Raw genomic sequence first — 27,749 nt, forward strand, 5'->3', positions numbered from 1 at the left:
TTGTGGGCGTATGATGTGGGGACAGAAGGGGTGGCATGAGGGAGAGGGGGTGGGCAGCCAGCTGCCGTGGAAACCCCAAACTTTACGTCCCTGACCTTGGTTCTCCTGATTCCATCCCCCTGATTCTGGCTGTTCAATTTCAGCCCAAATCCAACCCCTCTAATGCAAGCGCCACATCCCAGACCCCAAATTTCAGCCACTACTCTCAGCTCCCCAGTTTCAGCCCCTGACTCCAGCCCCCACCCACTCCTTTGACTCTCTGATCCTCACAGCTTGAGGCTCTGTCCTCTTGCCTGTGAGAGGGGACCCAGCCCAGCATCACCCAACAGCCCCTAATTTCAACCCCTAACTCCAGCGCCCCATCCCAGCCCCTTGACTCCCCTCTCTGATTCCCAGACCCCCGCAATCAGCACCACCAAACAGCCCGCAGTCTCAGTCCCCCCATTCCCAGCCCCTCCCTGGCCTCAGCATCCCCAAATCCCCCCAAGACCCCCCCGACCGCGCCCGCCGGAGGTGCAGTTCTCCCTCCGGCCCGGCAGACGGCGCTGCCCGGCGGGGCGGGGCGGGGCGGGCGGTGCCGCCCTGGAGCGGCAGAGCGGCGCTTCCGCTTCCGTGTAGCGGCCGTCGGTCGGTCCGTCCGTCCGTCGCTCGGTCCCGGGTGTCCGTCGCTCGGTCTGTCCCGGGGCCGGTGCTCTGCGGCGCCATGAACCGGCCGAAGGCGGCGGCCGTGCGGCGGCCCAGCGCCGTGCCCAAGCCCTCCGGTGAGTCCCGCGGGGCCGTGCGGGGAGCTGCTCTCTCTGTCACTGTCACTGTCCCTCACTGTCCCCGTGTCTCCCCTCGCAGCGCACCCGCCGCCCGGAGACTTCATCGCGCTGGGCTCCAAGGGGCAGAGCGGCGAGGGCAAGGCGGCCGTGGCGCTGCTGAAGCCGGCGCCGCCCGGGCTGCCCTCGGAGCGCAAGCGGGACGCGGCCGCCGCCCTGGCGGGCCCGGCGGGGCTGCCCGGGCTCACCAAGCGCCCCAAGCTCTCCTCCACGCCGCCCCTCAGCGCCCTGGGCCGCCTGGCAGAGGCGGCCGTGGCGGAGAAAAGAGCCATCTCGCCCTCCATCAAGGAGCCGTCTGTCATCCCCATCGAAGGTGAGGCCTCGCTGTGCTCCTGCCCTCGCAGGAAGCCTGGGAGAAACTTCTGTTCTTCTTTCCCTGGAGCCTTTCTTGAAGCCCAAACGCTGTATTTCCTCTGCTGGATATAGGGCTGAAATCAATTTTCTCCTCTCTTTGCATTGGGTTGTGGTCATTCTGTCTGAGAGCTGTTTAATAGCAGCATCTGAAATAATCCCTGAGGAAATCTCTGAGTCTGGATTGTGGTATTTTATTCACATATTTCCTTAGCGGAGTCCGGGTCTGAACGTTGCCTTCTGAATTGTCATTCCATTTCTGGTGTTTGATACATTTGGAGAGGAGTCTGCTAGCATGAAAAGATAATCAAGGGGCATTGTCAGGTGTGAAATAAAACTTTTAGTGGCAGTTGAGTAGGAAAAAGCTGTGGCAGGGGCTGTGGGTGAGCTGGTCCATGCTTTGCTGTCCTGCAGCATCTCAGGGCAGGTTGTTTCACATGAGGGTAATGCTGATGTTTGTGTGTTGGTGCTTGCAGTTGCCCCCACGGTGTTGTTGGATGAGATTGAAGCAGCAGAAGCAGAAGGCAACGATGACCGTATTGAGGGGGTGCTGTGTGGAGCTGTGAAACAGCTGAAGATGAACAGAGCCAAACCTGACACCACGCTGTACCTGAGCCTCATGTACCTGGCAAAAATCAAACCAAACATATTTGCCACCGAAGGGGTTATTGAGGTGAGGACTCGTGAATTTACTGATGCATCCCTGCTGCCAGCTTGTGAGTAGAGTTGCTCTCTCAGGTCAGAGCATGGCTTTGTAAATCATAGACCTCTGATATCTTTGTAAATGCCAGAACTCTGTTGCAAGCTGCTGCAATTTGTATTTCTCTTTCTACAGCTTCTCTGTATGCTTTCTTGCCAGATGACTTGTTTATTTTATTTTTTGTGGATGACATTCCAGGCGCTGTGCAGCCTCCTCCGAAGAGATGCCTCCATCAACTTCAAAGCCAAAGGGAATAGCCTCGTGTCAGTCTTGGCCTGCAACCTTCTCATGGCAGCTTATGAAGAGGATGAGAACTGGCCAGAGATCTTTGTCAAGGTTGTTGAACCACGGAGGCTTCTGTGTGGTGGGCAGTCTGGGTGAAATCAGCCGGAGTTGGGAGGCGTGGGTGTGTTGGGATAGGAGAACAGCAGTGGATTTATTCCTGCTATAGGGAAGGGGGTAGCCAGTGTCCTGTGGGTTTTTGCTCTTATGTGATTTGCCTGCAGTTATCTGGTCTGTTTTTCATCTGTGGTCATGCTAGTTTCCTAGTTTGCTAGTTTGCATTTGCGTATTGGAAATCCATAAAATCTCACAAATATTCCCTTGATTAATCAGTTAAAAAAAAAGCATGAACATGGATTGTGTTCCCCTCTGCAGGTGTACATTGAGGACTCCCTTGGGGAGCGCATCTGGGTGGACAGCCCTCACTGCAAGACATTTGTGGATAACATCCAAACAGCTTTTAACACAAAGATGCCTCCTAAGACCATGCTCTTGCATGGAGAAGTTGGACGTAGCGGAGGGGACCTTAGCGCTGGTAAGAAGATGTTTGGGAACCAGGAACAAAGGTTCAGGGAGAGGATGGAGCCTGCTGCACTTAGTGACTTGTGAGAATAGTTTTTTATTGAATGGAGTCATGTAGACCAGACTTTGAGTTCCAACCACTGCATTTCCTCTCTTTAAGGCTCTTTCACATCCAGGGGATGTTTGAGGGTAGTGAAAAGTGGGCCTGTATGTGTGATGTGGTGTGAGGACATGACTGACTGTGGCCTCCTTCAGTGTGATTGATCTCTGGAAAGGGGTGTTGTCTCATGAAGTGTGCTGTGTTCTGGTCTCTCTCAGGGAGTAGCCCACACCCTTCCATGACAGAGGAGGAAGACAGCCAGAGTGAGCTGCTGATTGCAGAGGAGAAGATGAGCCCAGAGCAGGCGGGCCAGCTCATGCCCAGGTACAGCGCCTTGTCCTCTCCTGACACAACTGTGTGGCAGATGTGTCTGCACTTACCCACCCTGCAGAGCTGTGGCAGAGAGCTCCCTCTCTGCACTACCTGTCCTGTGGCACCTGCTGGGGGATGTTGAGCATTGGATAAAACTGGTTCCTGAAGAAAAGAGTAGATTTTATTTGTTCATAATGTATACCACAAACAAGAAAGAATGCTGATCTTTGCACTAGCTTGTGTGGAAATTAATAAAGTGCAGTTTGTGTGGTCCAGGTATGAAGACCTTGCAGAGAGTGTGGAGGAATATGTCCTGGACATGCTGCGGGACCAGCTCAACCGGCGCCAGCCCATGGACAATGTCTCCAGGAACCTTCTTCGACTGCTGACAGCAACCTGTGGCTACAAAGAGGTGCGTCAGATGGCTGTGCAGAGGCTGGAGATGTGGCTGCAGAACCCAAAGGTAAGGATAGGAGCTGCTGAAACACAACTCTGGTGTGAAATCCAGGCAGGAGGGCTGCATACTGTATCCCACTTAAGTTTCTGATCTGTAATGGCAAGTGACTGGAGCCTTTCTGCTCTTCCTCTGCAGTTGACCAAGCCAGCTCAGGACTTGCTGATGTCAGTCTGTATGAACTGCAACACCCATAGCTCAGAGGACATGGAAGTTATCTCCAACCTGATCAAGATTCGTCTCAAGCCAAAAGTCCTTCTCAATCACTACATGCTGTGTGTCAGGTGAGTGACTGGGTCTGTCAGAGAAAGCACTGTGGAAGATGTGTCTGGCCTTGATTGGTTTTAAATACCAGCTTGGACTAAGGGGTGTCCTGTGTTCATTTATATGAATTTCATTGTCCTGGAAGTCTTTCAATAGTCCTTTGATATTGTTGGACATATATGCTGTTCCATCCTTTTCACTTTTGTGTGCTAAATAGTTCAAAGAGAAGTAAGAATAGTGTGTCCAGCTGCAATGAAATGTCAGTTCAGGTATCTCTGGTCTTCCCTTGCAGAGAACTGCTGAATGCACACAGGGATAACCTGGGCACCACCATTAAGTTTGTGATTTTCAATGAACTATCAAATGCAAGAAATCCCAACAACATGCAGATCCTGTATACTGTGCTTCAGCACAGCTCAGAGCAAGCTCCAAAGGTAGGTGCAGTGTCCTGTGTGACTGATGGTGACCCCAGAACCCCACTTGACAGATTTAGTTGAGTTGAGGGTCAGATGAATCTTTTCACAGACAGCTGTCTGATCTGTACCATACTATTATATTATTATTACTTTTGGTAGAAATAAACATACATGGGCATTTTCTAACTCCCACATTCTGGGTGACCAATCTTGTGGTAATACAGTTTCATGAGAGAAGCTTATTACAGTTTGGAGGACAGGACACCACCAGCGAGGTTTCCTTGTGTCTTCATTTTGTGGATGCAGATTCATTACAGTGCACTGAAGGGTTTCTCTTTCTGTGTGGCCCCAGTACCTGGCAATGGTGTTCCAGGACCTCTTGACCACCAAGGACGATTACCTGCGGGCCTCGCGGGCTCTGCTGCGAGAGATCATCAAACAGACAAAGCATGAGATCAACTTCCAGGCCTTCTGTCTGGGTCTTATGCAGGAACGCAAGGAGGCCCTGTATGCAGAAATGGAATTCAAGGTACTGCTTTTTGACTCTTGTGCTTCTGCATGTGCCAGTGACGTACTGGGCTGTTCTTGTGTCTGCTTTTCTGAACGTTCTTTCTTTTGCTCTTTGGTATCTGAGTGAGTCACTATTTGTGTGTCTCATAGCAGCACTCCCATATTTCATTTCCAAACATCCATGATCATCATTTTTTATGAGAAAACACTTCCAGAAGGCAGCTTTGGATATTGCTGATTCAACTCACTTTTCTTTTTCTATTTTAAGGAGCGTTTTGTCATCCACATAACTGATCTGCTAGCTGTCTCCATGATGCTTGGTATCACAGCCCAGGTGAAGGAGGCTGGAATTGCTTGGGATAAAGGAGAGAAAAAGAGTAAGCAGAAAAACCTAGATTCCCTCTGAAGATGGGCAGCTTGGCAGATGTCTGCCTCTGATGTTGGGAGAACATTGCAACTGGGGCTGGGAAGGGGTGAAAGCCTCCATTCTGAATAGAGGCATGGGGGAGCCTGCTATCATCCTGAGACTGACAGAGATAGGAGATGTGGCATTTGTGTGGCTGGGTGTTTCTTGTATCTATGAAAGCAGTGGTTGAGAGGCTGGGGAAAGGAAGCTCTGTATGGGGGAGCCTTAATCTTGAAGGGGCAGCCGTAAGGATTACCAAGTACCTGTGGGTTGAGAACACAGGCCTTTGGGATGGCACTGAAGTGACTGCCCAGATGCCTTCTCCTCACAAAGCTAATTCACCTGTGCTACATGCTGGGGGTTTTGCTGCAGCATATGTCAGAAAGCAAAATACATGTGCTGTCAGTGCTGGGGTGCTCAAGGCTCTCTGATATACTACTCCCCTTCTCTGGTTCTCCTTCTCTAGTGGAAGGTATCCCTGCCTATATTGCAGGGCTTGAAATGAGATGGTCTTTAAGGTTCCTTCCAACCCAAACCATTCTGTGATTCTGTGATGCCTCAGAGCCCTGGTACCTGTCTACTCTTGAAACTGCCACCCTCCTGCTTGGCTCCTGATGAGGCTCTTGGTACATGTGTGTGTACTTTGTGACCTGACTGTTTTTCAGACCTGGAAGTGCTGCGCTCTTTCCAAAACCAAATTGCTGCTATCCAACGTGATGCTGTCTGGTGGCTTCATACAGTTGTTCCATCTATCAGCAAGCTGGCTCCAAAGGACTATGTGCACTGGTGAGAGTCAGCCTGGTCATCTCTGTCCCTTCCTCAACAGTGTGATATATTAGGAAAAATCAGGCATATGACAGGGCTTGGTTAGATTTCTCTGCCCTTATCAGACAAGTAGCAGAAACAGTTTCAGCAGGGTTCAGGCTGAGAATGTCTCTCTCTCTGAAATTCCTTCAGATGCATCCTCTTACCAGAAATACATGATAATGGAAAATCTTTCCAATTTGTATTATTTATGTCCACTCAATAAGAGATTTCTAATTACCTGACCAAACACAATCCCTGTGGACCCCTTGTTGTTTTTTTGTCTGACATCCGTTTTTAGGCTGTAGCGTTGAGGGCTCCACAGATAGTTCTGTCTTCCCTGTCTGCCTCTTGGAGGACAGGTGGTGTCCTGGAGTCTTGGTACAAGACATTACTGAGGCAGGTTAAGCCAGAATTAATAGTAAGCAGGATATGTTACTGAAGGTATAAAAGCCCAGGGCCCATACTGTATAGTCCTCTCTGTTCTGATTCACGTTGTTACCTTTGCTAGACTCACTTATCTGAGGAGGCTCCTTCACGTGTGGGGTGGGAACATTAGCAGGAGTCTGGGGAGACTGAAAGGTTGTATGTGTTCTTGAGCCTCACTTAGATGGTGTTTACTGTCCTCTTCATCTCTACAGCCTGCACAAGGTGCTCTTCACAGAACAGCCAGAAACCTACTACAAATGGGACAACTGGCCCCCTGAGAGTGACCGCAAGTGAGTGCCCCTCCCGTAACGGGTGCAGGTGGGGAGCTGCTGTAGCTGGAGGCAGAGGAATGGGTGTTTTCTGGTGATCCTTATATAGCTCTGTGTTGGAAATGCTTGGAACTGTGCTTAGATTTTCTTCATCTGTCACATTGCTGTGAAATTGAGGGGTGTTGTTCCACTCTCCATCTGTTCTTCTTTCTCCTTCATTCCTGTTCCCTGTGCCAAGCTGTTCTGTATCTTGATGCTGTAGTTGTAAGGAGGATAGCCCTGCACTGTGTGGGTTACTGGGGTAACATTAGGGAGCTCAGACTCAAGCAAGCTGAAGTGTGGAGGTACAAGGCAATGCAACTGATATTCCAATAATAATTTGTTTCACATAGTTGCATTTGGAGCTGGAGACCAGGGAAGATATTGTAAACTAAGCTGTGATGTATCTTGTGCTCAGAAGGGTTCTAGGGTTTGTGAAGGGTTCAGGAGCCCTCACACTACTGTCCAGAGAAGTGTGACTGATGTCTCGTGTCTCCTGCAGCTTCTTCCTTCGCCTGTGCTCCGAGGTGCCCATCCTGGAGGACACACTGATGCGGATCCTGGTGATTGGTTTGTCGCGGGACCTGCCCCTGGGCCCCGCGGATGCCATGGAGCTCGCTGACCACTTGGTGAAGCGGGCTGCAGCTGTGCAGGCAGATGGTGAGGCTGCACAAAGCTCCAGCCAGCAAGTGGTTGCTTCTCTCTCTGTCCTCTTATTGCCACCCAGGGCTGAGACAGCTCCAACCGCCTACAAGAGCCTTTGCGTCACTTAAAGCATATTTTAGTCGTGATGGCCAAGCATTTGGCTCAAAGCCAGACATGTACTGCTGTTGCTTTCTCACTAGAGAAGCTTATTTGCTCTTACTGTTTCTCACTGTTACTAATTTTGTATCGTGGAGTGTTTGGGAAATTATTGGTTGTGTTGAGGATGAAGGGCTGTGAACAACCACCCAGAGTTTTGAGTCAGCGTTTTTAAATTCAATTTAATCCTTTATACATACTGTAAAATGAAATTTTAAGGCTATGCAAAAATGGAATGGTTGGAAATCAAACTAATTAACCAATATATTGTGTGCTCTTCCCAAGTCCATAATTCAAACACTTACAGAATAGCAGTTACAAAAGCAGTCTTTACTCTTATGCTTTTATGAATCCATTTAGCATTTGTTTGTCTAAATTCCTGCATCACTGGGGAATATGTCCATTCAGCTGAGCTGTGCATGTTTGTGGTAGATTTGAGGGGAAATGCTGCACCATTTGAAATGCTGGAAGACTCAGAGTTAAGTTAAAGGGAGTCTAAAAACTTGCAACGAAGTTGAAATGCATTTTTAGTTCCTCTGAGCCCCAGAAGTTCTGAGCAGATTCGCTCCTCAGCTGAAGGAGTGTATTCAAGTTCTGAAAAAGTTACAAGTATATTGGATACATTTGGGGAAAAAACTACCCTAAAGAATTTAAACTGAATTACAGCTGAAAAGCTTGATATCCTTATATATTGACTTGGAGCTTTTTTTAAGTGTTGTTGCTCTCTAAATGTTGTTGTTTTTTTGTTTCTGTAATATCATGAGCAAGCCCACAATAATATAGTTGCTTGAAGTAAAATTTTTCTTATACTGTGATGCTTTTCTTGAAGGACTTTCAGGTAAGTAGACAGGTCAATAACTTGTTCAGTCTTTTCTCCTCCAGATGTCGAGGTCCTGAGGGTAGAAAGAATCCAGCTGATCGATGCAGTCTTAAATCTGTGCACTTATCACCATCCAGAGAATATCCAGCTACCCCCAGGGTAAGACATCACACAGATAATCTTGCTGTGATCTGGCTCATTTTCACCTTGACTAACACTCCCTGCTCATAGATTTTAAGACGCTTTTTTCTACTACAATTTGTAATAACAAAATGACAAGGAGGCTTTTTTCAGGGTCATGTTCAGGTGGGAATTTCTCTAGAGCAATCAAGACCCGAGTTATGGAATGAACTTTGCTCTGCAAGCACTCTGACCTTTCTGCTCTAGAAATCTTCAGCTGAACCTTCAGCTGTCCCTCTTGAGGGGGGTTTTTTTTGTGTTTGTTTGTTGGGAAAACCACTGAGCTGACAGAATCTAAACAGTGCATGATTAAGGAGAAAAGCAGACTTGAGATGGGCTTAAGGAACCAAATTTGACCACTTCTATCTGTTGATGGCTTTTGCAGGTACCAGCCTCCAAATCTAGCTATTTCTACTCTCTACTGGAAAGCCTGGCCTCTCCTGCTTGTAGTGGCTGCATTCAATCCTGAAAACATTGGTGAGTGTAGACATTTCTCAGGATACTAGTTCTGCTGCAAAACTTGGCCCAGGTGCTTTCTGCTGGAGTCCGGTTGCTTGTGTGCAAGGCCTGTGCTGGGTTGGTGAGGTAACTGCAGTTAAATAACTGTGTGTTACCTGTGGGTGCAAACATACACAGAGGTGGGATTTGGACTAGCATGTGGCTGGAATTACCTTGTTTGTGTTCTAAATGTTATGAGCTGTTCTCAATTGAGTTTGTGTCTCCCCACCTTGGAATGCATTAGAATATATATAAAGGCCCTGATTTTTTTCCTGTATTCCTGATTGTCCTTCTCTTCTCTGCTGCAGGTCTGGCTGCATGGGAGGAGTACCCTTCTCTAAAGATGCTCATGGAAATGGTCATGACCAAGTTAGTATGGTTAAATCCCTACAAAAATCAAATAGACCACTGAAAACACATATTTCTGATTTATGTTTGTGCCATGTGGCTCCTTCCTTTCCAGTGGGACTGGTGTAAAATAAGCTGTCTTAATAAGCTTAAAATAAGCAGCAGCACTGCAGTTGGAGTGAGAAAAGTGCCTTCTCTCAACAGCAATATTATAAGTAAGGGAATAAAACTGAGAAAAAGGGGAGGTTGACTGTGATGTGCTTAGCGGAAAAGGTTTCAGTCTCCTGGCTCCATTTGGAAACTGCCTTGTTTTTTCTATGTTGTCTGTCAGAGCCAACGTCCTGGGTTCTTTCTGACTATGGTTCATGACTTTTGCATAGAACAAGATAACTATTTCCTCTTTTTCACTTATTTTCTCAGTAATTATTCCTATCCTCAATGTACCTTGACGGATGAGGAGACGCGCACAGAGATGATTAATCGTGAACTTCAAATCTCCCAGAGAGAAAAACAGGAGATTCTTGCATTTGAGGGCCATCTGGCTGCTGCATCCACAAAACAAACAATTACAGAGAGTAGCAGCCTCTTGCTGTCCCAGCTGACAAGTCTGGACCCTCAGTAAGTAACCTTTTGCATTCTGATGCCATCATAAAATTCTAGATAGCACTACTCAGGAAACCCTACTGCTTTACAGGGTAGTTGATGTGGGCAAGAAGAACCCTGAGGTTTGGTAGCCCACGGGATCATAAAATCACAAAATTATTTGTGTTGGAAAGGACCTTAAAGACTGTCAAGTTCCAAAGCCCCTGCCATGGGCAGGGACACCTTCCACTAGACCAGGTTTCTTGGGGCCCTGTCCAACCTGGCCTTGCACACGTCGATATGTGTCACACTTGGTTCTTCTCCTTCTCTTGCTACCTGCATGCGTCCCTTGTGCACTACTGAACTGACTGATCCTCATCATACCAGAGTGAAAGTCTGTCAGCCTGTGGATAACTTCTTGTTTGTCTGGCAGGGGCCCCCCTCGCAGACCTCCACCACATGTCCTGGAGCAAGTGAAAAGCCTGAACCAGTCACTTCGCTTGGGCCACCTTCTCTGTCGTAGTCGTCATCCTGACTTTCTCCTCAACATCATTCAAAGACAGGTGGGCTGTGTTGGGAGCTGATCCCCTGCCTCTGAAACTTGAGTGAGGGGCAAAAGAGATGCAGGAGAAGGTGGTGTATTGCTCAGAAATTAAATGATCAGTGTGATGCATCCATGTTCTCATATTGTTACTCTTCTTCTCCCTAGGCCTCCTCGCAGTCAATGCCATGGCTGGCAGATCTGGTTCAGTCCAGCGAGGGCTCCTTGGACGTCCTACCCGTGCAGTGCCTTTGTGAGTTCCTGCTTCACGATGCTGCTGATGAATCAACCTCAGGTGAAGAAGAAGAGGAGGGTGAGAGTAAGGACCAGCGTGCCAAGAAACGCCAGGTGAGTAGTCTCTTGGGAATCCCTTCTGTTACCTACTTTCTGTGCATCCCAGATTTGATTTCACTGAACAGGCCAACTTCTTTCTCCGCAGAGACAACAGAAACAGAGGCAGTTGCTTGGACGCTTGCAAGACTTGTTGTTGGGTCCCAAAGCAGATGAACAGACAACCTGCGAGGTCCTTGACTACTTCCTGCGACGCCTGAGTTCCTCCCAAGTGGCCTCACGGGTCCTGGCCATGAAGGTGAGCAGAATGAAAATCTTCTTGACTGGGGTGTGTTAGAAGCCAAGGGCAGAGCCCTGGATTATCCCGAGTTCAGAGCCAGCAAAATGAAATTGTTTCATGTCATCCTCCTTCACTGGAGATTGACTTGTCTCAATCTCCAAACCCCATTAAAATGCACTTCTGCTCCCTGCTGCTCACAAGTTTTTGTTCAACAGCCAAATTGTACTTTTTCTCAAGATAGAGCTGGATTTTGCTCTGTTTCCTGTGAAGTTCAGGTGTAGACTCAGCAGATCATGTGCTACAGGGAGTAATTGGTAGAGGCTGTTGTCTGTGGGGAGTGTAAATGAGTGAGTGTCTGGTGCTCTAGAGCATAGTCAAGACAAAGAGAATTGCAGGGAGCTCAGAAAGGTTATGCTCAGAGAAGACTGAAACTTCAAGCAGAGTATCTGTCAAGAGAACACATTATATGAGAGATGCAACCTGTTGTGTGCTGCATCTGGATCGTTCCATGGAGTTTGAAGCTTGTTTCTATTATATTCACTAGTATGAAACTAGCAGTCCAGCAGTGGCTTCAAATGCAACAGCTGTGTTTGTGTGACTTCTGCAGGGCCTGTCCTTGGTGCTGTCAGAAGGAGGAATGCGTGATGGAGAGGAGAAAGATCACCCCATGGAAGAAGACTCTGGTGATTCCGAGCTGCTGCAGGGATATCAGTGGCTGCTGAGGGACCTCCCGAGGCTGCCACTGTTCGACAGTGTGAGAGCAACAACAGCTCTGGCTTTGCAGCAGGTGGGTGTTGGCAGCTGAAGCCATGAGTGTCCAGCTTATTCTTTTTCTACTCATGCTAAAACAAATCTGAACAAACCATCTGGGTGTGACATCAATGTGTTTATATACTCGCAGAAGAATTTTTCTTATGCTGATGCTTGTTTTCATTAAATCTGGATTTCTGATGAAAGGAAGTCTTATTCTAGGCCATCCACATGGAGACAGATCCCCAGACCATCAGTGCTTACCTGGTGTACCTCTCCCAGCACGCCCCAGTGGAGGAGCAGGGACAGCACAACGACCTTGCTCTGGTGAGAGGAGGGATTGCGTGGGGGACATGTGGCATGTCCCAGGACAGTGGTAGGCATGGGACTTGCTATACCAGCAGGATGAGTTTTTTGGGAGCATGTGACTGGTAACTGCATGTTTGTGTCTCTGTGTATGTGTTGGAAGGCAACCTGTGTCTATAGGTCATATCATGAAATGATAGCAGAGCAATGACCTCCAATCCAGCAGCCTAAGAGGTGGAATGGGGAATGCAAGGGTGGATAGTGGTTTGAAGGAAATCCCACTACCTGGCAATGTTTTATAAGCAAGGAGGTGCTAAACCTGCAGTCACATGTATCTGGGGAGAGAATGGGAAGTCAGGAATGTTAGTGGTGGGACATGCACTCGCCTATGACCAAAGCTAGATTTCTGGGTTTGTTTTTTTATTTTTTTTAAAAAGCTTTTGGTAGTTGTTTGTTTGTTTTTTAACAATGATTTTTCTTTCATTGTTCTATCTCTGGGTGCTTTTTGTCATTACTTTTAAGGCTCATATACTGGTCCTGCCTCCATAGGTCTGTTTAGACACGTGGAGGTTAAACTATAAGAGTCGGTAGATTTTTTTTCTTCAGAGAAATGCAGATTTTTACTATGTAGATGCTTACTTTGTAGTGGGATGCATCAGAATGCAGCTGTGCTCAGCTGGGGACACTGTAAGGTGCCTGCAAAGCACTGGCCTTTTCCCTGTTGTGTCAGTTCTACTCTTGACTCCACATGTTGATCTCCAGAGTGGTGTTAACTGGGCTGGTGGTGGAAACCAGAGAATGTGATGCAAAGAAACAGGAGTAAAGACCTCGTGGGTCTTTTTCCCTTGCAGGATGTAGCCCGACTAATAGTGGAGCGCTCCACCATCATGTCCCACCTCTTCTCCAAGCTCTCCTACAGTGCTGAATCAGATGCAGTGCTGGTGGCTCTTCTCTCCATCTTCTCTCGCTACATCAAGCGCATGCGGCAGAGCAAGGAGGGTGAGGAGGTGTACAGCTGGGTGAGTGCCCCCTGCCCCTCTTGAGCAAGTAACACAAACTGGACATGTTAACAAAGGAGAAGCCCTTTGTGGGTTACTGACTATGTATAAACCAGTTTTGGTTCAAGAGTTCCCTGATCTGAAAATAATTGGATGCCAAGATAATTATCAGAGCCAAGCGTATGTGTTTATAAAAAGCTTTTTTAACTTTTCCTCGAGAATCTTTTATGGCCACTGTTGAACATATTGGGAACTTTGATCTGACTAAATTTGTCCATCCTTATGTTCTCCTTTCGTCTGTAGCTCAAAGATTTCATTCTTCTTTCTGTCTCCACCTTTGCTTATCCTGTCTTTTTCTGCCTTTTTGCAGTCAGAGTCCCAGGATCAGGTGTTCCTTCGTTGGACTAGTGGGGAAACAGCCACTATGCACATCCTTGTGGTTCATGCCATGGTTATTCTCTTGACACTGGGGCCGCCTCAAGGTTAGTGAAGTATGCTCAGATTTTTTCAGGGGCTTATGGGCAATATAGAGAGCCTTTTCTTTATCTGCCATCTCCTAACAGGTCAGACTGATGTTAATCCTTCTACTCACAGCCTTGTCCCTTGCAGTACTTGTTTGCAGCTGTAAGACTTATCAGAATATTGCTGCGGAGAGTGAAGGATTTGCAGGCTGATTTTTTTTTTTGCCTTCTGCAGACAGCAGGAAATATTAAAACGATGGTGTGTTCTGGTGTATTGATTTGCTAGAGAAGGGCAGGGTGGTCTAGGTGTTTGTGAACATGGGAAATAATTTTGTATCCACTCTTAAGCAGGGGATGGTGATTTTTATACCTTACTGGATATATGGTTCCCGGAGAAAAAGCCCCTTCCTACTGCTTTCCTGGTTGACACCTCAGAGGAGGCTCTGCTGCTCCCTGACTGGCTGAAGCTGCGCATGATCCGCTCTGAGGTCCCGCGGCTTGTGGATGCAGGTGAGCCTGTGGGCTCTTTGTTGGTGTTTCAGACCCTCCTGAAAGGAAAGGGAGAGTGCTCAAGTGTGCCCAGCCCATCCTACTTGGATGCCTTTCGGTGGGTCAGTCAGTCACTATTACTTCTAAAGTAGGGGAGCGAGTCTATATGGATATTGTGCTTTCTGTGTATTTTAAAGGAAAGGGGGGACTCTGAATTGGAGCCCCATCTCTTTTACAACAATTCAGATGGAACTAAGCTATGCAGTCAGCAGACAGGAAGCACAGCGCTGCTTCCCTAGGGCATGCAGTGCTTGCAGTGTGGAAATCCGTAGACCTGTAGTTGCTTTGGTCCTTGCACCTCTTGTCTGTGCTCTCTTCTTGGTATTCAGAGCTTTTGTCCCATTTTACTAATTAAATGACAGCTGTCTATAGCCAGTGATTGAATTATTCAGTAATTCCTGCCTGCAGCCATCAACCGATAGGGTGGAAGTTATTTTTTAATACAAATGATTGTGTTACTGAGGTTCTAATAAAATTAAACAAAGGATCAAATTAGCCAGTGAGTGAATTAACTGGAAGATGCAATAAGGTGGCAATGATTTGCGGAGGGAAGAAAACATAGTAGGCAGCTGTCTGACTTCTAGCTTTAGGCTCTCTGCAACCCTGTCATTAATGTGTCACTGCTGGTCCAGCCAGAAGCACAAAGATCAGGTAATAAAGATGACCCTCCGTGGGCAATTTGGAGGTCTGAGGACTCAGTGTTGGTGTATTTCAGCCCTGCAGGACCTGGAGCCACAGCAGCTGCTTCTCTTTGTTCAGTCCTTTGGAATCCCAGTTTCCAGCATGAGCAAACTTCTGCAGTACCTGGATCAGGCAGTGTCTCATGACCCACAGACGCTGGAGCAGAACATCATGGACAAGAGTAAGAGCTTCAGATGAGGCTGACTAGGCTTTTTACTTGAACAGTTTTTATGACTGTTCAGTTTCCTGTGACTGCCTTGGAAAAATGCAAGCAAGCTCAGCAAACTGTGCACAGGCTGCTTTGGCAGCTTGTTGTCACTGTAGACACCTCCCTAGTGCTTGTCTGAACGGCCCTTGGCTGTATTTTCTCAAATAGAGAAAGATTTTGTAGATTGAAGTGTGCAGAGACTAAAAAATACTTTGGAAGGTACTTTGTGAAAGAAACAAAGTTTTCAAGGCATCATGTGTACAAAGTCCACAGGAAGAGCAGATTCTCTTATCTGTGGGAGCTGTACAAACAGCCAATTCCGTCCTTCTTTACTAAAGAGGATGAGATGACGATGTATTCTTGTATTTTTTTTTCAGACTACATGGCTCATCTTGTGGAGGTTCAACATGAGAGAGGGGCAACAGGAGGCCAGACTTTCCATTCCCTGCTCACTGCCTCCTTACCAGCCCGCCGAGGTAAATTTCTAAGTCATCTTCCAAACTTCCCTCCTTTTTTACTCTTGAGAGGGATGGGGGGAGCTGTCTTCAAAAATGGTTTTGCTGCAATATACCAGCAAGCTACAGTTAGACACCAGGCCTTGCTAGAGTTTTTTGCTCCTGGCAAAAGGAGAAATTCCAATATTTTTGGAGTTTACTACAATGAGTTTTTCTGAGTGATATGGAAAAATAAATAGGTCTTGCTTGGACTCAAGAGACTAGCTGCTGAATTCCTCAGTAGTAGACTGTAAAGCTGAAGGTGATCCAGTGTTGGGGCTCCAGGTGCTAGCTACCATAACAGCATTTTCCTGTCTTTCCTTTTATTTCTTTTGCAGACAGTGCTGAGACTGCAAGGTCAAAATCTAGTCCTGAGAACTCTCAAAGTCAGAGCCGGATCCGGGCCTTGAGCCAGGTCCGTGTTCTGGGCCCAGAAGATGATCTGGCAGGCATCTTTCTGCAGGTACTGTTATAACCTCCAACTGATTAGCTGCTTCCCTGCAGCAGCTTTACAAAACCCATTTCTCTTTTACTTGCATCTTCTGACCCCTTCCTCCTGCAGTGTTTGCAGGCCATAAGTATGAAAGCCCTGATGCAATGAGGCTGTGCCATTACAGCCTCATGGAATTGATAGTGGCAGGACTTTTTTGTTGTAGTTGGAACATGATGTGGCTTTCGATAGTGCCTGGTACTGTCAGTGCCTACTAGCATGTTACTGTCTCTGCACCTTGTTTGTTCTGTGTATAGTGCCTTTCCTCTCAGCAGTGGAAGGAGGATTTGTGAAATGCTCACAGGGCCTTGGCAGCAAAGCTGTGTGCAAACAGCATTTGTACTCTGGCATGTCTGCTTACAGAGCCTCCCTCCCTCCATTGACTCCAGAAGGAGCCTACAGGGAATTAATTGGCCAAGTTGGTTGTCTGTGTTTGGGTAGTATGGTTCCCCTGCAGTGTCAGTGTTGATAGTCATGTTGGGGCTGCAGAGATGCTGCTTATGTTCATGTACCAGGCATTAAAATACTGAGAAAGCTGTATCAGAAGGTTCCCATTAACCCACAGTCACTATAATTGTACAAGGTAAATCAGTCGTCTGCCTCAGGATGTTTATGGTGCACCAAGTCCTTTCTTTTGCTTTCATAAGTTTACTCCCTTTTGTATCCCACCAGCTTTTCCCACTAAACCCGGACCCACGGTGGCAGAATTCAAACCTGCGCCCACTGGCCCTGGCGTTGCAGCAGGCCCTGGGGCAGGAGCTGGCTCGGATCCGCCAGGGGAACACGCAGGTTCCCGGGATCACGGCACGGCTGCTGCAGGCGGTGGCTGCGCTGCTGAACTCCCCCCACAGCGGTGCCCTGGTCATGGCCATGCACCGCCACCACTTCATCTCCTGCCCGCTGATGCGACAGCTCTACCAGTACCAGGTCAGTGATCTCTGGAGTGTTTAACAGAGAGGGGTGAAGAAACAGAAAACCTACAGTGCCCTCTCTCTATCTGTGTCATGCTGAGCATGACACACAGGGGCTCAGGTTGCCCGGCCATAGGCATCTGGATGCAGGCTGGCAGGTGTATGTGTGCTCTGTGTATTCTTGGCAGAGTGTGCCACTGTCTGCATCTTTCCTGACATCTTTGTTGTATCGTTGACGTGTGTACAAGCAAGTCTCTTTTACTGCACTCCCCAGCGCTGCATGCCACAGGACACTGCCTTCTCCTCGCTCTTCTTCAAAGTGCTCATGCAGATGCTGCAGTGGTTGGAGAACCCCGCAGTGGAAGAGGGTCCCCTGCGTGCTCAGCTGAAGGCCTTTGCTGTGCAGTACTCCTCAAGGCACAGGATCAATGATGGTACTGGCATTGGGCAGCTTATGGAACTCAGAGGGGATAAAGTGGGCTGAGAAGAGGACAGAAACAAAACTGCACCCAGAGCAGGAGGTGTGGTGGGCAGCCTTTTAGAGAGGTGTCCTAAGGAATAGCAAAAATAGTATACTGTGCTATAGAAACACCACGAGGATGAGAAAAAGTGACTTGGCACTGGGGTTTTGCAGTAGACACCTGGTAGTATCACACCAAGTACAGCAGATCTCTCAGAAAAATCTTCCAGTTTCTCAGGCCAGGAGTTCTGTGTGAGCTGTAGTCCTGGTAGGTGAGCATGAAGGAATGTCTCTGGAACAAGGTCACATCATGACTTGTAGAGTTGTTTATCATCTGCCATCTGCTGGGAGGAAGGGTCTGTAATCCAGAGGTTAGACATGGCAATGGGTTTGTGGTTACAGAGCTTTCTCTTAGCCACATGTCCCTGTAACATGCAGAAGAGCTGTCAAGGATTTTGGTGGGAGTAAATGGCAGCAGAATCCAGTGTGTTTCTATGTTTGAGCAGTTGTGTCCTGGAGCCACATGGGGCATCTGTAGAAGAGAAGTCTGATGTGGGGACTGGCTTGTTCCTGTGATGCCAATGCTGTGATTTCTTTGCAGTTCGAGGTGGCTTCTTGCACCTGACAGAAGCTCTGACTTTCCATCACGATGCTGACATGATCAGCTCCACAGTACGTGCCATCATTGCCACCTTGAAATCAGGAGAGAAGTGCAACGTGGAGCCAGAGCTCATCAGCAAAGGTATGGATGTCCTTCTACTCTCCTTCCCCCTTGCAGCAGCTGGTTGAACTTCCAGCCCAGCAAGGGAGGGCCTACTGTGCAGGCTGTGGGAATATGCCTTCTCCCTGAATCAGAAAATGTGAACTGATGTAAGCTTGGTCCTATGTTGTATTACCTCCTTCCCCCCTGCACTGCATGTGGGGTTATAAACTGTGATCTGTGGCTGGTCTCTCAGCATACTGTTGGATTCCACTAACAAAAAGGGAAATGGAAGCCTCCTATCCCAGCTAAAAAAGGCTTCCCTCTTCCTCACTGAGCCATGCTATCAGCAATAATACTCATAAGGTTCTGTGCCTCTCACCACATCCTGAAGCTGATGAGTGAATCTTTCTCCCTCTGCTAGTCCTTCAAGGTCTGATTGAAACTCACTCTCCATACCTGGAGGAACTCCTGACTGTCCTCTTCTCAGCTACTGTTGAGACCACTGCCAGGTGTCCTGCCATGAAACCAATTGCTGTGGTGAGCTCCTTGTTGCTCCAGGACAAAGAAGAAACACCAGTGAAGAAGGAAGTGGACAGTTGCAGGTGAGCCTAGGGAATGATGGGAATTCCCTGGTACGTCTGGGTGCCTGATACCACCAGTTACACTGGCTTTGTTTCCTCCACAGTGCGGAATCAGCTTGGCCAGGGCCTGCCTCTGGCCTTCTCAATGACTGGCTGGAGATGTTAGACCCAGAGGTGATCAGCAGCTGCCCTGATCTCCAGCAGAAGCTGCTGTTCTCCTGGAACAAAGTAAGAGTTGTTGGGTAGAGGGACTGCTGTGCTTGAAACCACCCTTCAGGGGTACTGACTTGTACCTGGAAATGGGGCAAGGGGTAGTTTTATGTTTTGCCACATGTTACTGTATGAGTTCCAAAGCAGTACAGGCTGACTAGGAGAGGAGTTCTGGTGCATTTTTCTCAGTGCAAGGTTAATATTTCATCTTATCCTTCTATCTCCTCAGCTGTGTTCTTTTCAGTACTTAAGTGTATTGCAGACACAACGCGGTCCCATAACAGCCCAACCAGCTGTGTTTTCGTTGGTATTTTTGCAGACAGATCAATAGCTTGCCCAAAAGTGCTATGCCAAAGCTAAGACAGAAACATCAACATCATGGTTGATGCCATGCTCTCTTAGAATGTACTTCAGTTCAAATCCTAAACCCTAAAAATAAAGTTTGCTGTGCTGTCTGCCTCCCTGGATCATCATCCTTATGCAGTACACGCAGTAACTCCTACATCCACCTCGTTGCAAGGATCTGTTTCATTACACCTCTTGCTCATTTGGTCCTTTCAGGCAGGGTCCCAGGTGCCCTCCTTCCGCCCCTACCTCTTGGCTCTGCTGACCCACCAGTCCAGCTGGACCACGCTGCACCAGTGCATCAGGCTTCTGCTTGGCAGAAACAGGGAGCAAAGGTGGGTCTTGTTTTTCAGGCCTAGCAAAGGGCTTTGAGTTGGGCCACTCGTTATGTCTGAGAGAGAACAGGAGCTGCCACGTTCCACGGTGAGTCTGCAAGATGTAACTCAGCCAAAAGCAGACTTTGTGAGAAAGATGCTGATTTCAATCCTGCTGCTTTCTGTACCTTGATATAAATATTACCTGCTGTTTGATGGAAGCAGCACATAAAGATTGGGCTGTGTTCTAAACAGGAAGTGCTAATAGTGAATAATCCATCTTGCATTACCCTCGTTGATAATCTTTATGAACACAGGGTTTGCAAGTTGGCTTGGACAGTGAACTGAGGGCTGTCTCTGGACCTGGGCAGGCTCTGCTGGATCTTTTGGTTGTACTAAACTCCACTGTCAGTCGTTCTCTAGCCCTTTCCTGATGTCAGACTCTGAGTTCTGATCTCTGGAGCAGCCCTGGCTCTCAGCTTCTATACACAGCTCTCAAATAATGAAGAGCCACTGTAGTAGTATTGTGCTTAAACTTGTTACACTTATGGACCAGGAAATGCTGACACCTAATAACAGCAATACTTCTAAAGCTGGTAGTATTTCAGTTTGCTTTTTCTTTTACCGTTGACCTCTTGCTCAAAATTACACGAATCTCTGCAATCCAAGATAACAGCTGTGATAGAATGTTCTAGACACTGGGACAGTAAGGTCACTGGTCTGATTGTACCAACTGTCTGTGTTGATGACCAACTCCTGGCCTTGTGGTGCAAGGCTCCATGTAGTCCCCCCACTTGCTGAATGCCATTTGTTCTGCTCCCTACCCTGTGCTGTGCTTATTGCAACAAATATTTAGTCATAATCTGGGAACAGAACCAAACCCCTTCTCGGGACTTAATGGATCCTATTTTTACATTTGCAGATGTTTCTTTCTTCACAGCACTCATCATGTTTAGTGATGCTTCCATGTGTTTGTGTGCTGCCCCAGGGCTGCCTTGACTCTAATTGCAAATCTGTCTTCTTTTGTCTTCTGGCAGGTTTGACCCAACTGCATCCTTGGATTTCTTGTGGGCCTGTATTCACATTCCTCGGATCTGGCAGGGAAGGGACCAGAGAACTCCTCAGGTACTGATTCAGTTCTTCCAAGATTCCTCTCTAGATGGAGTGAGAGGCAATGTTTTCACAGTGCCTGATCTTTCCATGGCCAAGAGGTGGCTGGATTGATTCAAGTGCAGCGTGCCAAGTTTGCTGCCTGTACCTCAGCTGGTTACTTAGCTGCTCTGCTATGTTACATATTACAGTGGCAGTTTTGGAGTCCAAAAAGCTGATAGGAACACACAAAGTTTGCCCACTTGGCATTTCCCCTGCAGCAATTGCCACAATATCTGTTAAAGGCACAAGGCTAGAGTGGTGAGCAAGCTAAAACCCAGCATGGGATAATTCCCATTTTACAAAGAAAAGGAGGTTGTCTCTCTTCTCCACAGAATTGCTTTGTTATGGTGACTGAACTATGATTTTTGAGCCATCACACATGCTGGGATAGAAGTAAATGAATTCAGAAAGTGGAGGAGGGGTAAAGAGGTTTCATTTGGGACTGTGATGCTTTCAGAGCTCAAGATATGGGGCAGTTCTTAAGTCTAGTTAAGTCTAGAGGTGTTCCATTCCAGCTGGGGAAGGTGTGTCTAGAAGGAACTAAGGGTCTTGGAATTTGGTGTGGAATCATTTGGAGTGTTCTCTTGCATTACAGAAGCGCCGTGAGGAATTTGTGCTCCACCTGAAGGCATCAGAATTGATCAGCATGGTGGAGCTGATCCTGGCTGAAGCAGAGACCAGGTACCAGAACGCTGACGAGGCCTCCTGCACACTCATCCAGTCTCGGCTGCCTTTGTTGCTCAGTTGTTCTCATGGGGACCTTGAGAACATCAAAAAAGTGACGGAGTATCTGACCAGCTGCATCCAGCAGTGGGGAAGCAGGTGAGGCTGCAAATGGGGAGCACTGTCTGCTGTAATTGTAGTTCTAGAGCACAGGCAATCAGGTAATGGTGAGACTTGCCAGCGTGTCTTCATTAAGAACATCATGTTCCAGAGCCCGTACTAAAAGTGCATGCTGTCCTCCCAGAGATTTGGGGGAATAACAGGTCATTTTAAGGGGTCCTTGGACCAGGAAGGTGACTTCAAAAGTGAAGTTAAGGGCCCTTCTGCTTTTAGGGCTTCAGAATGAAGTGCTTGCCACGCTTTTTTTCTTTTCTTTCTTTCTTTAAGGCAATGCTTATTTTTAATTGCTAGTTCCTAACGTGGGATGTCTTGTCTACTCATCCCTTGAGTCACTGTCCATAATACTTCCTGCTTCTGGCTGTTATGATTGCTCTCAAAGATGAATGGAGACCAGATTGTTTCCTAACAGCTATTTTAGTGCTGTGGAAAGAACAGGAAGATGATGTTTTTGTGGCAGTGAAAGGAACTGACCTAATTCCAACCTCGCTTATGGTGATACTGAGTAATCTCAGTTGCTATTGCATTGACCTGCCTCCCAGTACAGACTATGCCAGGAATCTACAGGGATTTCAGGTGTGTAGAGAACATGTTGGCTAGTCTTAATAGTTGTGGTTTGGACTGTCTTCCAATTGGGATGGGGATGACCATGAGTACCACATGCAAGGACTCTTCACTGGAGATGTAAGCAGAGCTTTCTTGTACTATGCTGCTTTGTTACTGCAGTTTTCTAACTCCAAATGGCCTAATTTGGGTAATGATGGATCCCCATAGACTGTGGATGGATCCCTGTAGAAAGTGAATCATCTGAGTAGTTCAAAAGAAGCAAAGACTTAAAAACACTTGTTGAGATTAGTGGTGGCTGTCCTTTTTACGGGGTCTGTTTGCCATGTGCAGGAAGGCTGTTACTAATCTGATGGGTCTGGGATGTTTGCTGGTTGAACTAATGTAATAACCAGTGGCTGACCTCTCCCTTTTTCCTTTAGCTCTGTGGGAAAATGTTGCCAGGACCTTCTGCTGCAGATATACCTGCAGCTACCTGAGCTCCTTGTGCCTATGCCTGAGATGCTTCTTACCAGTGAAGGAGCCAGAGACAGCAGCACTTGCAAGGTAAAGTTAGAGGCATAGGAAAGCCCTTTTCCAATTGTGTATGCAGAGCAGATGCTACCTTGATGCCCAGTTTAGAAGGTGAGGATGGGCAAAAGCTTCCTGGATGACTTTGGTTTCTTTACTTTGCTCTTCTGTTACCCCTTCCCTGCCTGCACTCTGAGGAGCAGAGAGTTTTGGTGTGGTTTATTTTGCAGTGTCCTTCTATAAAATAGTATAAGCTCCACAAGCTTCTGTGTGCCAAAGGCTTCTGTAAAACGCAAGTGTGCAGATGTCTGATCCTGCTTTGATGTCTGTGGGGACTGTGGGCTTCAGATCCTGTGCCAGCTGGAACGTTGCATTTTCTCGCAGATTCTACCTGAAAATAATTTCTGTTAACCCCCCTCTGTAGCTGGAAAGGAATCGGGAAACACTGCTGAAGAGCCACGGGCTGGATTGTAATTTAAACTTCTTACTCATTATTTTTCTTCTAGCTTGATGCCCTTGTTCACAGATTCATTAACCTCCTCGCAGACACCAGTGACTCCAAGTCATCCGAAAGCCGCGTGTGGGATGCCAATATGGCCTGCAGGAAGCTGGCTGTAGCTCATCCTATCCTCCTCCTTAGGTACCTCTCTCCCCTTTCTCCCTCTGTGTGGCTGGGGTTCATTGCAAAGCATCTACCCTTGTCCTGGAAGGGGAACAAACTTGCAGCAATCATGATGATGGTGAGGGAATTCACCTTCATGTACAGAGGTCAAGAGAAAGGGCAGCAAAGTCTTATCTCTTACAATGAGGCAGCATCTCTTTTTGGTTCCATGTCTGTCAGGAGATAATATTCTTGGAATTGGAGACTAGAGAACAGAATATGGGTGGGAAATGGGGCTTGCTGAGTCTATAGATACAGAGATCAAGTCCAGAACCCTGAGTGAATATAAAGGATGCTTCCTTCCAGCACCTGAGGTGTAGCAACATGTAACTGTTTCTAGGAAGGGGCTAGATCTGGATTTTCTTCTTTGGTGTTTCAGGCACTTGCCAATGATTGCAGCGCTGCTGCACGGCCGCGTTCACCTCAATTTCCAGGAGTTCAGACAGCAGAACCACTTGACCTTCTTCATCCACGTCCTGGGGATCCTGGAGTTGCTCCAGCCGCAGGTCTTCCAGAACGAGCACCAGGCGGCACTCTGGGACTGTCTCCTGTCCTTCATCCGTCTGCTGCTGGTAGGAAAATCCCTGATTGCCTCTGTATGCCATCGTCCGGCCACTAGATGGGGAAGCTCGTGTAACACAGGGCCAGCCCAGCTCTCCCATTTGAAGGGAAAACCTTCACATGCCTAAGAACAAAAAAGTGTATTAAGTACCTTGGAGAGCTTGAAGAGGAGGCAGGAGATCAAGAAACTGCTCCCTGGTACCCAGAGGTGCAGAACGGGGCAGTGCATTGCTGCATTTTTTTTCGTTAACTCTCATCTTGTTGATCCTTTCCCAGAACTACAGAAAATCCTCACGGCACCTGGCTGCCTTCATCAGCAAGTTTGTCCAGTTTATCCACAAGTACATCACTTGCAATGCCCAGGCAGCTGTCTCCTTCTTGCAGAAGCACTCGGATCCACTCCAGTAAGTTTCCTTATGCTGGTTAACCCATGCACAGTCAGACTGCCAGGAGCTAATCAGGCAGGAGACAGCAGGAGGATGTGAGAAAATAACTGTTAATATGGCACTTTTTCACCCTTAGCTCCCTTAATTCTCTGTTGAGGTGAGCAGCATATCCCTTTTTTATAGGTGAAAACTGAACCCAAGGAAGTCAGATAGTGATTCTAACTTATGTAATGGCCGAAATGTCCTGTTGAGGTGTTATAATGCCCTGCAACCTTTTCCAGAGGGGCAGCTGGAGGGTCTTTCCCTGGAGTGATGTCTGCAGGGTCCCACTTGCAGATATGTGGGGAAAATGCATTTGAGTTCCAGTTATGATGAAAGGAAAAACCTTTTTTCCGCTTCTGAAAACTTGTTTGGTTTAGTGTACATATCTGTGCTGTTACTTGTCCTCATGTCATTGCTATTGAAAGCCAAACATGCTACCTCTCTCCCTCAGTGACCTGTCGTCAGACAACAGTGACCTAGCAATGCTGAAGTCCCTCCTAGCTGGGCTGAGTCTGCCTAGTAAGAGTGGCACCTTGGACAGGGGCTCTGATGAAGAGAAAGATGGTGAGTCTGTGTGGGGGAAGAGTTATTCCAGCTGGTGAACCTGCAGTATGTTTTGGAGCTAAGTCCAAAATGTGCTGTGCTCATTCTTCTGTGTGCTCTCTCTCTCCCCCAGATGAAGCAGCAGCTGGCTCTCTCCCTCTTGTCAGTGTGTCTCTCTTCACTCCTCTCACACCAACTGAAATGGCACCGTATATGAAGAGGCTCTCCAGGGGCCAAACGGTGGAGGGTAAGTGAGGACCTGCAGAGCCGTGCAAAGACACAGGGCAAATAAAGACATTTTCCAACCCTGTTACTTATCTGTCAGCTACAGGCTAGTTTCCTGTTTCAGTCTTGTGTTTGGAAGTCTCCAGCAGTTAGGATGTTGTTCCACTTTTGGATTAACTTGTCCATTACCTTCTGTGATTCTGTGACAGAGGCTTCCTATGATGCTGTTAGCGCTTAGCTCTGCAGTACTTCAACTGCCTTTGCTTTGGGGCTCTTCAAGGATCTTTTAAGTGTTTTGAGAGATGGTGTGAGTAATTCAAGGAGTGCTGCAGTTCACGTCAAGCCAGGTCTGGAGTGCTGAAAGAAATGCCATGTTTTTAATGATAAAAAAATACCAAACTGATGAGAAGCAGGATTTTGTTAGGAATCCCTTTCATGGAAGAAAATCATGTTAACCTGGCATATGGGAGCAATAATGTTCTCCAAAAGTTTTCTGAAATTACAAGTGTCCAGTGTTCAAACCTAGTTGTGTTCAAAACCAAGTTGTGGTATTGGGGTGACAGTTTTCCTTCCAAGGAAGAATATGAGGGAAGAGCTCTGCCTGGACAGGTTTTAAAAAGACACTTTCAGTTGCAGAAGAGAGTGTTCTGGATCGCAAACCTCACACCCCACTCCACTCTTTCCCCTGCCCATGGCATGAAGTGCTGGTCACATCTGCCTGGGCATGTTGGGATGTGCTGATCTGGCACATCTCTGTTCTCTTTTTTTGAAGAACTGCCTTAATTACACTAACTCTGTGTGCAGGTGGGAAAACTTGACTGCTTGGGAGATTGGATTTGTAGGGAAAAAGGAAAAGATCCTTTGCTGGATCAGTGAATTTCAGTCACCCTTTCAACCTGTGTCTTCCCCCAGACATCCTGGAAGTGCTGACAGACATCGATGAAATGTCCAGACGGAGGCCAGAAATTCTCTCCTTTTTTGCTGTGAGTGTTGGTGTCTCAAACTACCTCTGGAAGGAAGAGATTTTTTTTCTCACCAGGGTCTGTGTTGCACAGCCAGCTTAAGCACTGCCCTTCCTCTGCTTTTTAGGTGGTTGTTGCAGAATCTTAGGAAAAATGTATCTTCAATTAGGCCTTCTAAGAGTAGGCAGTATTTCTCTCCATTGCACATTGGGTCTATCATCATCCATTTTATGTCAGAGGGAGAATTAATGCTCTGTTTTCTTCCCAGTATTGGGGCAAGTAGAGAACAGAACAGCTCTATTGAAAAAACTGGAACCTAGGGAAAGCTCAGCTGTCCCACATGGAGTAAGATTACAGAAGGGTACTTCAAAGTGCTCAAAACCGGGATAATCCTTCTTACAAAGAGGGGTTTCCAGGGTCAGCCAGTACCTGCTGGATTTGTGTTGGGCTGAATTGGTGTGGAGGGGTAGTATTGCCAGTCTGAGAAGTTTGTGCTCCTTGGATGGCCTCATGATCCAGATTTGTCCACTTTTCAGACAAACCTCCAGAAGCTGATGAGTTCATCAGAGGATTCCTGCCGAAACCTGGCCTTTAGCCTGGCTCTGCGCTCCATTCAGAACAACCCCAGGTGAGGACCCCTGGAACTTAGGCTGTCCTGACTGGTGATCTGGGCTGTACTGACACTATCATGTTTTACTCCCAGCATTGCTGCAGATTTCCTTCCCACCTACATGTACTGCCTTGGCAGCCGAGACTTCGAGGTGGTGCAGACAGCGCTGAGGAACCTGCCTGAATACACCCTCCTTTGCCAAGGTAAGTTGAGATCTGCTGCCTTTGGGGCATGGTTAGCCTCACAAGGGTCAAAGCTGGGGTCCTGTGCTGGGAACAGCATCCCTGGGAAGTTGCCAAGGGTCAGTGTTGCCTAGACCAGGCCATCAGACACCTATACCAATAGTAGCTTTGGTCTGAGCATCACGGGGACACAGAGCCAAGGGAGGCTTCCTTGGAGCAGATTTGCTCCCTTACAGATTTTCTCTGAGTTGTGATCCCTCATGTGATCACATACCCACAGATCTGTTAGAGGGTGGATTGTGCCATGTTCTCATGGAAGGAGAGAATTTCTTGTGCAGCTGCAAACATTCACCCCAGTGTCTGTTGGCGGGTTGCTCTTGCTTTGCAGTCTCATGCTGTCCATCCCTTCCACAGAGCACGCAGCAGTGTTGCTGCACAGGGCCTTCCTGGTGGGCATGTATGGCCAGATCGACACCAGCTCTCAGATTTCAGAGGCCTTGAAGATTCTGCACATGGAGGCCACGATATGAAGATGTGGTTCTGAGAGTTCCACTTCCAGAGGAGTTAATTTAATGGACTCATCAGCTGCATTAAAGCCCTGTAAGAAGACAGTGCATTGGAACCCATGTGCTGGAGGATCAAAGAGAAGATGTGGCCAGCCAGACTGTGCTGGAAAAGGAGAGTGTGCTGACTGAAGATCAGAAAAGGGCAAGCATCAACCTGCCTGGCTAAGATGCCATTATTGTGGGAGAAAAATATCCTGAACATTGTGCCAAACAGGGACCACTTCCTTCACGGGGCCTTGGAGCAGTGGGTGTCAGTTTGTTTTTTGGGTTTTCTTGACTCTCCAAGAAGGCAGAGCTCCTGGGAGAGCAGAAGGGAGTGATGGCCCTTGCATTTGAAGTGTCTGCACCCTCTGTGTTAGAGGGAACATGCAGATCTGTGCAAGGGGAGAGACCACTTTGGTTTCTGGGAATGGGTGTTCGGGGAATTTTTTATTTTATAATTAAAATTCTCTTTGTTTCCATTA

General features: G+C 47.6%; 1 protein-coding gene across 1 annotated transcript; it reads left to right on the forward strand.

The window, feature by feature from the left end:
• Positions 1 to 703: 703 nt before the first annotated feature.
• INTS1 (integrator complex subunit 1) lies at positions 704 to 27,749 on the forward strand. Its single transcript, XM_017813315.1, has 47 exons — positions 704 to 761; positions 844 to 1,134; positions 1,649 to 1,845; positions 2,071 to 2,208; positions 2,530 to 2,689; positions 2,995 to 3,100; positions 3,365 to 3,551; positions 3,681 to 3,826; positions 4,099 to 4,240; positions 4,575 to 4,751; positions 5,001 to 5,109; positions 5,804 to 5,924; positions 6,584 to 6,661; positions 7,182 to 7,339; positions 8,363 to 8,459; positions 8,866 to 8,957; positions 9,287 to 9,347; positions 9,747 to 9,944; positions 10,342 to 10,471; positions 10,618 to 10,797; positions 10,889 to 11,038; positions 11,628 to 11,807; positions 11,993 to 12,097; positions 12,928 to 13,095; positions 13,445 to 13,556; positions 13,884 to 14,045; positions 14,800 to 14,946; positions 15,351 to 15,449; positions 15,806 to 15,930; positions 16,630 to 16,884; positions 17,143 to 17,302; positions 17,930 to 18,070; positions 18,453 to 18,633; positions 18,717 to 18,840; positions 19,384 to 19,502; positions 20,519 to 20,606; positions 21,229 to 21,455; positions 22,460 to 22,583; positions 23,054 to 23,187; positions 23,588 to 23,780; positions 24,046 to 24,173; positions 24,649 to 24,761; positions 24,874 to 24,987; positions 25,878 to 25,948; positions 26,464 to 26,555; positions 26,631 to 26,740; positions 27,134 to 27,749. The coding sequence occupies exons 1-47, from the start codon at positions 704 to 706 to the stop codon at positions 27,247 to 27,249; spliced, it is 6,564 nt and encodes a 2,187-aa protein (XP_017668804.1). The 3' UTR covers positions 27,250 to 27,749.

This window comes from Lepidothrix coronata, unplaced genomic scaffold, assembly GCF_001604755.1.
Source record: "Lepidothrix coronata isolate B3197 unplaced genomic scaffold, Lepidothrix_coronata-1.0 Scaffold41, whole genome shotgun sequence".
In the NCBI taxonomy this organism is placed as follows: Eukaryota; Metazoa; Chordata; class Aves; order Passeriformes; family Pipridae; genus Lepidothrix; species Lepidothrix coronata.